The sequence below is a fragment of the Ranitomeya variabilis genome, chromosome 3, assembly GCF_051348905.1.
Source record: "Ranitomeya variabilis isolate aRanVar5 chromosome 3, aRanVar5.hap1, whole genome shotgun sequence".
NCBI lineage: Eukaryota > Metazoa > Chordata > Amphibia > Anura > Dendrobatidae > Ranitomeya > Ranitomeya variabilis.
The window spans coordinates 31,434,465-31,447,782 of record NC_135234.1 but is presented as its reverse complement, the minus strand read 5'-3'; the positions used below and the strand labels follow the sequence as shown (position 1 = coordinate 31,447,782).

Genomic DNA, 13,318 nt, shown 5'->3' with positions numbered 1-13,318 from the left:
AAATTTGGAATTCACCGCTATTCCAGCCGATCACATCATAGACAATGATCAGCTGAAAGTGACAATATGAGCACAGTGGTGTAGGGGGATATAGTCCCTGTAAAAATGGCTCCTTCAGTTTCTACACAAAAGTTGACTCAGAAATGCTCATTCGGCTGCTCGGTGCACCCTAGGTGCGACCAAGAGGCTCCGTGCATCACGGATTGTGCATGTCCCCAGCTCCCTCGCTGGCTTGTCTGGAAGGAGCAGTGTATGCAAAGTGATCTCAGGCAAGTCAGTGCTGTCATTCACCAGTAAGGTAGGTGGGGACATGGAAAACCAGTGGGTGGAGTGGTGCACTGAGCCTATCGGCCTCACTCAGGGTGCACTGAGCACCCCGATAGGCATATTTTTATTAAACTTCAGTTTCCGCAGAACAGAGCCAGTGATTAAATCTTAAATCATTAAAAATGTGATATTTTTTTTCCTCATATCGGCTACATCCCCTACAGTGCTATGAGCTTAGTTTATACTGCCAGTTTGGGCTGAAAGACTCTAATAGCAAATTTGGTGAGTTTTCCATCAATAAACATGTCAAGAGATGACATCACAAGCTCTGTAGAAGTGTTTTGCCACGGAATTGAATAGAAAACCAAGCTGCCAAAACCAAGTGTCAGGGAACTGCCAGGGGATCTAGCAGATATCCCACCGCTGCCACCAATTTGTCACAAACCAAGCACTCTGCTGCTCCAATCATCAGGACAATCACTCAACTGATTTGCGATTGATGGACAAGGCCACGGCTGGTTTCGCTTCTAGACAGGATACTGTGCGCTTCCCAGTGACCGTATAGTATATACACGTCCGATTCTATCTATCTATCTATCCTTCGGTACTGTCACCATCAAGCACTCCGCAATAACCTAAGAAAAACTAACTGCACCCACCAATTGTTTATCTAAGCCGATTGGAAACCCATTACCAATAACGTATGGCATCGCGAGGCTTCAGGGGTGCGGTTTATAGAGCAAGGGATACTACGATATTAAATGTTATATATTTAATCTTAAAAGTAGGCAGTGTTTAGTAAAATATACAAAATATATTACAAAAGGGGACAAAACAGTACAGTATATAGAGTCACATAAAATGAAAGGGGCAAACAAAAGAAAATTACTCAACCTGATGTCACGGAAATGGCACCGGATCTTTATGGAGGGGAGCTCTCCGGGTGAAATATGGAACAATCCTACAGCAAGCTGTATCTCCCAGCATCGAACAATTATTACAATTCAGAATCTGCTTGAATCAGATAGGAGTCTCTCCCACATACCTCCCCTTAGATGGGGCAGGTCAATGGGATGCAGCTAAGTCCCCAAAAAATTAGGAAATCCCCAATCTTCAGGAAATCTGCCTCCCTGTAGGTCCCAGGTGGAAGATATTCCATATTGCCTATCATGATTTTAGCTTTCGATAGATAGGAAACATGGCATATATAAGGTTAGACTTACCAGGTGACGGGTTAGCAAAGCATTGGCTTATCAAAAAAATTACTTCTAAAATGTGACATTTATTTAAATAATTTAAAATAGTCTAAAACAGAAAACGAAAAAAAAACAAGAAAGAATATCAAATATAGTAAACCTTAGGGTATAAAGTACATATGGAAAAAAATATGTTGCCCTGTAGATTCCCTGATTTACACCCCTTGCTGGCTGCCAAGGTTCGCACCCTAGCTTGGACGCAATGTAGAACCCCTGTTCACCAACGGCTAGATGGCTGAGACCTACAATTAGGCCACAATATATCACAGATGTCATATGGACACTGGTTACTCCATGAGCCTCCTGAGAAACTATAAGACTAAGGGGAAACGCGTCGGGGCTGCATATATGATACAGGCTATAGATAAGTAACATACAATCTGATGCCTCCTTACAATACCCTGTTCATGTTCCTTGGGATCTGGCTGTATAATGGTCTGGCTTTGGTGCTTAACACATTTAATTTTTCTTTGAGTGACATCTTTGTTAGAGAGACCTGGTCTTCTGTGGGCAAGCTTTAGTATAGAATTTTACCAGGTTGATTATCTTATAATGTGTGCTTACGATTTTGCTCCTGTGTCAGTTGAGACACAGGTCGCAGGAGCAGTGTTTCTACAGACCGCAGTCCGTCCTGACACATGACTAGGACAGACTACTGTTTGAATTATTTATCAGTGACTATTTTGTTAAATTCTTGTAGAACCCCTTTAATGTAGTAGTAATAATGACCGTATCAATGCACTCGCCATAACAATGTCCACATCAGTATGCCAGTCTCGGCGACTGTCTCCTGTATACTCAACACTTGTTTAAAATGGATTCATGAAAGAGCCGCAGGTGGCTACCAAGGCTGTATGCATATGCAATACATATTAATAATGGATCTACTGTCTGCATGACACGATCTTTTTGTCTTCAGATCCACGCGTTTGTCCAACTACAAGATGATTTAACGGAAGAGGAGACCACAACAAAGTAAGATCACACTGGTTTCTCACTTTCTCCTCCGCAATCCTCTCATGGATGTGACGATTCCCATTTACATCCTTTTGTTGTGTATTATTATTTCTTTCAGGAACAGTAAAGCAAATAAGCAGAAGGCGGCACCGACTGAGAGCAATGGCCCCGTGTATGCGGAAATCCAGCAGAACTGCCTGGACTTGTACTTATCTGCTTGCAAGTTCCTGGACACAGCGCTGTCATTCCCTCCAGATAAGATGCCTCTGTTCCAGATGTAGGTCCCCGAATGCTATGATGTGTCACTATTAAGGTTCTTTTTTAGACTTTTTTTGTTTTTAATATTCATATGGATTAAAAACTTTCATGGATTATCAGCAGCATGTCTGAGCATGCTCATTCAGCTTCCATATCTACAACCTTTATCGGTCTTAAAAAACTATTATATTATATAGAAATGAACATTTATGCGCAGCTCAGGGGATCGGACATCTTCATATTTAGTCCTGACCAATCAGACATTTATGGTTTATCCAATGAGAATGTAAAAAGTCACATTTTATAGAAGATCTTATTGCAGAAATGGTGACATCCAAGCAATTGGTATCTGCTACATGCTGGTACTATACATGCCGCCCATTCTAGGTACCTGATAATAGGCTAGTACCTCAGGGCTGCAGCCTGATACACTGTATAAATGAGTAATTGTTCTATATGTACAAGGGACATTCTCTACATGTGGAGCAAAGGCGATTCCAGCAGCTAAACAGGGAAGGCTTCTTTACAGTTAGAGCAGCCAGAGCGTGGAATGCCCAACGCAAGAGGTAATAATGGAAGATACCATAAAAGGTTTTTTTTAAGGACTCCATTTTCTCACAGCAAATGGCATTGTGGGTTATAAATAATCTTTTTCAGTTACATGGATAAATATGTTGAAAAAAAGATCTAGGTCCATAAAGTTCAACCTTTAAATATAAACCCACAATTTTGGCATTTTAAGCACCACTATAACCAACTGAGCTAACCAGCCACGTTAATGTAATTTTCTCTTTTCCTCTGGAACCGAACCCATGAACTACATCATTGCAGGCAGCAGCGAAAGCTATGAGCCACAGCCTGCAATAGAGAATGTAGAACTGGTGGGAAAAGGTTCAACTTGAAGGACCTGTGTCTTTTTTTCAACCTATGTGACTACGCAGCTTATCCTTACGGGTGGCTGTGACTGCTGGAATATCCGAACTTTTCATTCATGTGGCTGGAGCCACCAGCCGGAGGTTAGACCCCCTACTGATCCTATGGACAAGCCATAATGTTTAAAAGGTGTAGGCCTCACTATGGACATCGGATCTGTTTACATCAAAGGTGATAAATGTCGGATTCTTGGGGTCACACAATTGGGTCCCACAGCAACCACCACAAGGTGGGTCCCTTGTCACGCGTTTCTCCTCGCTGCACAACCCAATGAGGAGAACTTTGAAGTCAGCGGTGATCGAGCATGCTCAGTACCGCTTCATTCAAAGTCTATGGGACTGATGGAGAAAGCAAAGAAACGCACCAAGCAGAACCACACATCCTCGTCCATCGCTTCTCCTCACAGCAGTTCCCAATTAGTGAATGGTGGGGATCCCAGTGGTGGACTATCTATATGGAATTGTCTACTATGAGAAAAGCCCTTGAAGTCCCAGGGGACCCCCTTAATAGATGTTTGCAGAATATTAATGATTGGTAATCTGATGTCTGAAAATGACACAGTTGGTGATGATTTCTGTTTTGCACATCAGGTACAGATGGGCTTTTGTTCCAGAAGTGGACGCAGAGTCGTGTGCGGTTCCAGCAGCGGACGTGGTGGAAAGTCACCAGGAATGTAAACCTCACGTAGTCCGCATACTGGAGCTGATGAGAGTGAGGTTCGGGGTAGGTAACTGCCTGTCTATTGCCAGTTTAGAGCAAAGTTGCCAGAAAGATGGGTTATCCTTGCATGATGGACCCCTGAGATCCTCACTGATCCCGAGAACGAGAGTCTCAAATTGTGAACAGAGCCGGTATTGCACCTGTGACCACAGCTCCATTCACGTAGAGGGACTTTATGAACTATGTTCACAGAATTTTTGAGGGTCCTAGTGGTCGGACCATCAGCGATCACACAATGGATAGATAACAAATGTATTTAGTGGGAATACCATTAAAGGGGTTGTCTAGTGAAAACAAGTTACCACCCATCTGTAGGTTAGTTGATAGCTTGCTGATGTGTGTGGATCTGACCACTGGGACAACAGAAGGACTGGCACTTTTTATCCCTTCTAATGGGGGTAACAGTGTTCTGTACCCTGCGGTCGGACCCCCGCTGATCAGCAAAGTATCACCTATCCTAAGTTTAGGGAAATCTCAGACTTTGTACTTAATACAGTCTAACTTATTCCTCAGGAGATCAGACCAGAAAGCTCAAGTGTCAAGAAAACCGAATTCCCGCTTCTCAGTCTCCGTTCTATATCCAAGATCACGCAGCTGATGCCGTTTTTCAGGACTCTCAGCTTTGTATTCAAAGCAAAAGGAAGGGGATTGGGCCAAACTCCGGATGTGGACGTCTCGGTGGAATACCCAGTAGAAGACACCACAAGAGTCCTTAGGGAACTCGAAGAAAACGTGGAATCTGACTTCCTGGAGAGCATGTCAAGTTAATGTTTCCGATGTCTACGCTGCCGCTATATGAAGGAGGAATGTGAAAGAATGTGAAAAGACAATATAGATAATACCAGTAAAAATATATATATAAGATACAAATCCTTCTATAGGATATTGCAGTGAAATTGTGATTATATTTTATGTGAAATATTCCAAAATAAGATAGATCGGCCAATAACTAATTCTTCCTTTTGTGATGTACAAAGAGCACAGAAGCAAAGGGGAAGATTACTGTACGCTGGAAACAGGTCAGCAGGTGATGTCTGATGGGATGCCAAAGCAAATGTGTAATATGCATGTAAAGGCATTGTAGTGAAAATGTGTTATTACATACTTGATTGGTTGGGGTCTGGGACCCTCACCAGTGACCAGAATGAAGATGCCGCAGTTTTCATTAAACCACAGTCTGTCCTTCATCTTTGCTTCCAAGAAAACACCATTTGCAGCTAAGTATTTTCCCTATTCATGTGATTTGGGTTGCATCGTGTAACATGGCGCCCGGTCAGAGGAGGCGCTACAGCCTCTTCATTCAGGGCAACGGAAGGAGGTGAAGGGGAGCATTGAAAATGTATCTTATCCAAATGTCAAAAATGCATTTATTGCATCTAATTTTCCTAAAGAGGTTGTCTACCAGAGTGAGGTTTTAGGAAAACTCAAATAACAATGCAAGTAACGTTATATAGTTTTGTCAGACATCGTGTATCTACCAACCAACATTCAGTTGTCAGCCACCATGTCCATAATGAGTAATATATAGTTGTCGGGCATCTTGTCTGTAACAAGAAATATAGAGTTCTCAGGCATCATGTCCCCAGCAAACCAAACAGATCTTCTGTACTCTGTTTTCTCCGGCAGTACTATAGACAATGAATGGAGGTTGAGCATGCATCCTCTGCTCCACTCAAGATGGGGCGCAGCGGAGACCCATTTTTGAGATTGCTTAGTGACACGCAGCCATGAACAAGTTATCCACTATCAATAGGATAGGGGATGACTTGCTAATTTGGAACTAACCCTATAACAACTGCTTGCCGTTTCTAAGCTATGGGATATATTACTGTCACTGTAGATATGTAAGTCATAAAGGTAAGTATACAAGACACCCCTGACTCCCTGTCTGCAAGATAATCGGCAGATTCTGACAACTTTTCTGTAACATATATGTGCACCTTAACCAGTTCCAGTGGCTGCAGTTAGCCTCCATTTACAACTGCGTAACCGGTCCCAACACACTGATGTGCAAGCTTAAAACGTAGATATCACCTTGTGGTTAATAGACATGATCAATATGTTGGACGAGTCCTGCTGACATGACTTCCCAGGAAAAGAGATCAAGATGTCCTTACCACAGGATTCCAAAAAACGATTTCCTCACATTGCATAGTAGTTTAAGAATAATAAGCTTTATTGCTGGTTCTATGCATAAGTTTATATAAAGTACGTGGCTGTCAGATCGCACCGTGTACCGCTCAGCCTTGCTCCTACATAGCGCAAATGCTGCATTTTTTATGCAAAAAAGTGGAAGTAATTTTTTGAATACTCATGTCCATTGTGCATTTAAAGACTGTGTTGATCTCTGCTTTATTTAGCATTTTTTTTCGTAAATGTTTCTATTGGGGAACCTGAAAAAATGTAAGTAAAAAAAAACGCAATTGCATTTTAGGTGATAACTAGAGATGAGTGAACCCGAACTTTAAGTTCGGGGTTCGTACTGGACAGTTAGTGTCCGGTGTTGAACGCCAAGCACGGACTTCTCTGGGAGGAGAGAGAGAGAATTTTTTCCAGATCAAAAGTTCGGGTTCCCGTTCTTTTCAGTCGGGTTCTGATTCAAGTTCTGCTACCTGAACTTTGGAATAAAGTTTTAGCTGGGTACCAGAACCGAACCTCCACAGGTCCGCTTATCCTTAGTTATAATGTATTTTCAGTGGAAAACCCCTTTAAGGCCAATTTAATGAGCTGCTTTCTGCTCCTAGATCAGCGCCACTCATCTCTATGCAAGTCAATCATCGCTCGTATAATGGCTCATGCTCACGGCTGACCCGACCATCCCTCTGTCCCCATACAACATCATGTCTGACACCGACCCATAAACAAGTAGTCACGTATCATGTGGATTTTTTTTTGCCTGTGTGTTTTCACCCAGACAAACCCCATAATTTTTTTTCATGTTACATCCACATGAAGCTTTCACATTTTTCCTAGTACATCAGTGCTTCTTTTTTTTCCTCTCATTTGCACCAGAGACTATGAACGACGGCAGTAAAAACTTCCCAGACTATTTAACAAAAAGAGGAAAAAAAATCCCAAAGAGATTATGAGCAGGGTACCTATGTGTATACCGTCTGTATTTATTATGTTAAAGTAATTGGTCGTAATGAATAGCTGAAAATAAGATTTAACATTGTAATATTAATAAATAATATTAATAAATATCGACGCCATAATGGTAAAGCTGCTGGATGATCTCTTATTAATGGACCCAGGAAATAATTAAAAAAAAATTCTATGCTTGTCCCCCAGACCAGCGTCTCTGCTCCGTTCTCAGACCAATGTCCTCCGCAGGGTTTCTTCCACGAAGACGTAATTATTTTGGTGGGGGACATTGTTGAGAGTGGAGTAGCAGCGTTGGTCTTGTGAGGGGTACATATAGAATTTTATAAAAATGTATGTAGCCCTCAGGGGCCACTAATATGGAGTTTTCTAGTAGTAAAGAACCAGTGGTGCTCAGTAATTGTGGAACTACAAGTCTCAGCATGTAGAGAATATGCAGATTATCCGGTATTGTGGATAAGATTTTGCAAAATATCATCCTCAAAAAAAAAAAAAGGTATCAATTATTTTTGCACTGCTAAAGGGTCAAATCCACATTTTCTGTGACAAAAGCCACAAGAGGAAACGGATTGCAGATTTCACGGCCTATAAGTCCCATGCAGATGTGTCCTTCCTAACCATCGCCCTTAAGTGACAGCAAGCAGAGATCTTGACAGCTGTGAAGAATTGGTATTGGAAGATTATATATAAAGATATTAACTATTTATTTGCTGGGATCAGAATCCCTCATTATTTCAGGCTGTAATTATTTCTGTGTTAATTTCTATAATGTAGAAGGCAGATGTAAAATAAAAGCATAAATTAGATTTTACCTCAGATTCGTAAGAAAACCAAAAACTGGACTTGAGGTAAAAAAAAATGTCCTCAATGCCTAGAACAAACAGTCACAATTCAGCTTTCATGTTCTGGCATAGACAGTATGAAAATAAAACATGGTCGCTGCTTGGTTGCTATGGACAACGAGGCCTTGTCCTCTCTCTGAGGCCTGTAAATCAGACTCCTTATTCCTGATAATGATTTTTAATTTTCCGCTGAAATGTGAATTGTGTTTTATTATGAATGTAATCCGATATCTGGATCTTTTACTTTTATGCGGTTGCGGGTTTGTGGAGACCGAAACTACATGACCGAGAATTGTGTAAAGCGTTTAATAAAAGTTGAATATTTTCCAAATATTTCTGTACAGCGTTTTATTGTCTGGAGAAAAGTGAATGAATGTTGGCTATTACAGTGTATATGGTTCTGTATTTATCCATTATTTATATCTGGACATTATGTGTTGGTACATGGAATTTATCAGAAGGGCCTGGCAGATAATCAGGGCTTATAGTCCATAGAAACCAATCAGAGCTCAGCTTACATTTACTAACCTGCTCTGGAAAAATTAAAGCTGTGCTGTGATTGGTTGCTATAGCTTACCTTTTAAACAGAAGCTGATCGCCATTGATCTGGCTTCGCTAATCCTGGCAGTAAGCTGGTAGGGAAAGTCGCTTGCAGCCATACATTTATTCTCCAGCTACATTAAATTACACTAAGGCCGGCGTCACACTAGCGAGTTTTACGGACGTATGAGAGGTGCAGAAAATACGGATTGCATACGGTACAATGATTCTCTATGGCCCAGCTCCTATCTGCCGTATTTTACTGATCCGTATTATACGGTCTTGTACGGCCGTAGAAAATCGCAGCATGCTGCGTTTGTCACCGTATTGCGCAAAAAAATCGCCAATGAAAGTCTAATGGGGGCGAGAAAATACGGATTACACACGGACCATGCGTGTGACTTGCGAGAAATACGCACCGGTGTTATAGAGAAAAGCCGGCAATTCAGTGCGGTGTACAGTAAAATCACACTGACAGAATAGAATAGGTAGAATAAATGTCTACACATAGAATAGGTATATATATATATGTGTGTATATATATATATATATATATATATCAGTGAGACACATATATATATATATATATATTTCATACAGCACTAGATATCATAAAAGCCGGTAATTCAATTGCTGGCTTTTGCTATCTCCTTCCCAAACCCGACATGATATGAGACATGGTTTACATACAGTAAACCATCTCCTATCCCCTTTTTTTGCATATTCCACACTACTAATGTTAGTAGTGTGTATGTGCAAAATTTGGGCCCTCTAGCTATTAAATTAAAGGGTTAAATCGCGGAAAAAATTGGCGCTGGCTCCCGCGCAATTTTCTTCGCCAGAGTGGTAAAGCCAGTGACTGAGGGCAGATATTAATAGCCTAGAGAGGGTCCATGGTTATTGGCCCCCCCCGGCTAAAAACATCTGCCCCCAGCCACCCCAGAAAAGGCACATCTGGAAGCCTGGCGCTCGACGGTTGCGTCGTGTTTTGGCAGACCGTTGGCACACAAAAACGTTACATGTAACTTTTTTTGCACGTCATGTCTGCCATTTTCGACCGCGCATGCGTGTCCAAAACTCCGCCCCCTCCTCCCCGGACATTACAATGGGGCAGCGGAAGCGTCGTAAGACTGCTTCCGCTGCCCACATCGGGCATTACTTTCACAACGCACGTTGGGCCGTCGCTAGTGTGAAAGAAGCCTTAGGCCCCGGCTTTTCCTGGGCCCAGTTCTGGGACCGCGATTTTCGTCGTCGGTCTCTAATTTAGGCCCCAGCTTCTGCCCGGGCCTAGTTCCGGTGTCGCGACTCCGCCCACTTCTTCCTCTGGCGGGCTTTTCTCCCGCCCGACCATCATTCCCCTGGCGAGCTCCACCCACCGGTGCCATCTTGGTGCTCCTGGCCTGCACTGTTAGCTCTGCCCACCTTCCCTGTGCCGCTGTTCAGCGCCACGCACGCCTTTCACCGCCCCTTCAAGCATGCGCATTCTAGCGTCCTCATCTCCTAACGGTCGCCATCTTCACCTGCGTTTCCAGACTACAAACCTGGAGTCCCTGGTCTTTATTACTGGATTGCTGCAGAACTTGCGCTGCCTTCCTGCCTGAAGGGCTACTTCTCTGGAGGACCATCTACAAGCTTGGAAACCATTTCGTCTGCTGTGAGTAGCTCTGCACTGCAGACTGACACTCTCCTCTGCCCTCCTGTCCCCTAACCTTCTGGCATTTTCCTCAGGGACCCGTTCATCATGTCTAACTCTAAGGGAGGTCGCTCTCATCCTCCTACTTCTTCCTCTACCTTAGTCAAACACTTTGCGTGTTCGTCTTGTAACTGCAAGCTTCCTTCAGGTCAGTCTTCTCCCCTCTCTCAGGCCTACAGCAACCCTATTATGCCCACAGCTCAGGATCCCCCTGCCGCCCCGCTTGAGAGTGAACCCCTCACTCCAGGCTGGGCTTCCTCTCTGTCTCAATCGGTAGTGGATCTAACACCGGTGTCACAGACCCTTGTGTCCGTGCTTGATAGGTTTCCCCTGCAGACTCCCACAGTAGCCAGCGGGTCGCAGGAAGCTCCGTCCGAGACTTCCATTATAGGCCGCAAAAGATCCAGACAGGAACGCCGGTCTGAGTCCTCTTCCCGTTCCATCTCACCTCACGGTCCTTCTCTGCGGTCGACTTCTCCCCTGTCCTCCTCCCCTGAGTCAGGCAAGGCGTTCTCTGATGCACCTTCGGAGGATAATTTGTAGCTGGATTCGAACCAAACCGCTAGCATGAGGGATCTTTCTTCCTGAAGACAAGAGAACCGCTCTTCGTCAGTAAGTTCTCTTGCTCCAGGGTTCTCGGCTTCACTCCTTCTGATCGGCCATGAAGGTTCTGGGGAGGATGGTGGCAACATTGGAAGCGATTCCCTTCACCCAATTTCACTCAAGACCTCTTCAGCAGGCTATTCTCTCACAGTGGGACAGGTCTGTTCTTTCCCTGGATCACCCGATCCGGCTTTCGCTCCTGGTCAAACGGTCCCTCAGCTGATGGCTGACGTCACCTCTCATCCTCTCATCTCCCAGGGCAGGTCCTTCCTTCCAGTTCACTGGCAGGTGGTGACGAAGGACGCCAGTCTTCTCAGCTGGGGTGCGGTGTTTCGTCACCTGACTGTTCAGGGTTGTTGGTCGGCACAGGAGTCTTCTCTGCCGATCAATGTCCTCGAGATTCGGGCCATCTTTCTGTCACTTCTTCACTGGGAAAGGATTCTCAGGGGTCTGCCAATTCGCATCCAGACTGACAATGCCACAGCAGTGGCATATGTCAACCACCGGGGGGACTCAGAGTTCTCTGGCCTTGGCCGAGGTATCCAAGATACTCCTTTGGGCAGAGGCAACGGTTCCGGTGATATCTGCGGTGCATATTCCCGGCGTGGACAATTGGGCCACCGATTTCCTCAGCCGCGAGGGACTCGCGACGGGAATGGTCCTTGCATCAGGAGGTCTTCCGTCAGATTTGTCTTTGCCGGGGGACTCCGGATGTGGGCCTCACGGCGTCCCGAATGAACAGGAAGGTCCCTCAGTTTGTCTCCAGGTCCCGCGATCCTCTCGCAGTGGGCGTCGACGCTCTGGCCATTCCATGGTCGCAGTTCGTGCTCCCCTATCTGTTTTCACCCCTTCCCTTGCTTCCAAGTTCCAAAAAGATCAAGGCAGAAGGGGTGCCGGTCATTCTGATTGCCCCGGATTGGCCCTGTAGATCTTGGTTTGCAGACATTGTTAACCTTCTCGTGGACTCCCCCTGGCGGCTTCCAGACAGACCCAATCTGCTGTCTCAGGGTCCGATCTGCCACCCGAATTCTCGGTTGCTCAGTTTGACGGCATGGTTGTTGAGACCGCAGTTCTAAAAGCATCCGGGCTTTCAGAAGCCTTCGTCTTCCAGGATCTACTATCGAACCTGGAAGGCTTATTTCCGTTAGTGCGAGTCCAACCACGTTCCTCCTATGACTTTTTCTCTTCCCTCTATTTTGGCCTTCCTTCAGGCAGGACTGGATGCGGGTCTGGCCCTTAGTTCCCTAAAGGGCCAGGCTTCAGCGCTTTCCATCCTCTTCCAGAAGACGTTATCTTCCCGGACACAGGTCAAGACCTTCCTTCAGGGAGTAGCCCTTACTGCTCCTCCGTACAGGGCTCCTGTGGATTCTTGGGACCTCAATCTTGTTCTGGAAGTCCTGAGCGGTTCCCCCTTTGAGCCTCTCAGGGAAGTTTCCCTGTCATTTCTTTCTTGGAAGGTGGCTTTTCTTGTGGCCATCACTTCTATTCGACATGTTTCAGAGTTGGCAGCCCTGTCTTGTCGACCTCCTTTCTTGGTTATCCACCAGGACAAGGTGGTCTTGAGGCCTCCGCCTTCCATTCTTCCGAAGGTGGTTTCCAACTTCCACCTCAACGAGGACATCGTCCTACCTTCGTTTTGTCCAGCTCCGACTCATCCTCTGGAGCGTCCTTTGAACAAGCTAGACCTCGTCAGGGAGGTGAGGGTCTACCTGGCTAGAACGGCCTCTTTTCGGAAGACGGATTTGCTTTTCGTCATTCCTGATGGCACGCGCAGAGGCCTGCCAGCTTCCAAGGCGACTTGCTCGCTGGATCAGAACGGCAATTTTGGAGGCTTACTGGGTCAAGAACAGAGTGCCCCCTCCTGGGTTAAGGCTCACTCAACTCGGGCAGTCGGCGTCTCCTGGGCGGTACACCACAGGGCTTCCGCCCTACTGCTTTGCAAAGCGGCAACCTCGTCTTCCATCCACACGTTTGCCAAATTTTACAAGGTCCATACCTATGCTTCGTCGGACGCCAGCCTAGGCAGAAGGATCTTGCAGGAGGCAGTGGTGAGTCCTCTGACCTGATGGAAGTCTGTTTTTTTCCCTCCCCAGGGACTGCTTTGAGATGTCCCATGGTTCCTGTGTCCCCCAATGAGGCAATAGAGA

The 13,318-nt window shown here is 45.1% G+C and overlaps 1 protein-coding gene across 3 annotated transcripts in view; it reads left to right on the top strand.

Moving 5' to 3' along the window:
* Window positions 1-8,666, top strand: part of DOP1B (DOP1 leucine zipper like protein B) — a 107,411-nt gene extending 98,745 nt beyond the window's left edge. For all 3 annotated transcript variants that reach the window (XM_077293893.1, XM_077293895.1, XM_077293894.1), the window contains exons 34-37: window positions 2,443-2,498; window positions 2,599-2,757; window positions 4,262-4,394; window positions 4,905-8,666. In XM_077293893.1, coding sequence (XP_077150008.1) covers window positions 2,443-2,498; window positions 2,599-2,757; window positions 4,262-4,394; window positions 4,905-5,159 — 603 coding nt within the window. In that variant the 3' untranslated portion in view covers window positions 5,160-8,666. The remainder of the gene's footprint in view (window positions 1-2,442; window positions 2,499-2,598; window positions 2,758-4,261; window positions 4,395-4,904) is intronic.
* Window positions 8,667-13,318: the final 4,652 nt, after the last annotated feature.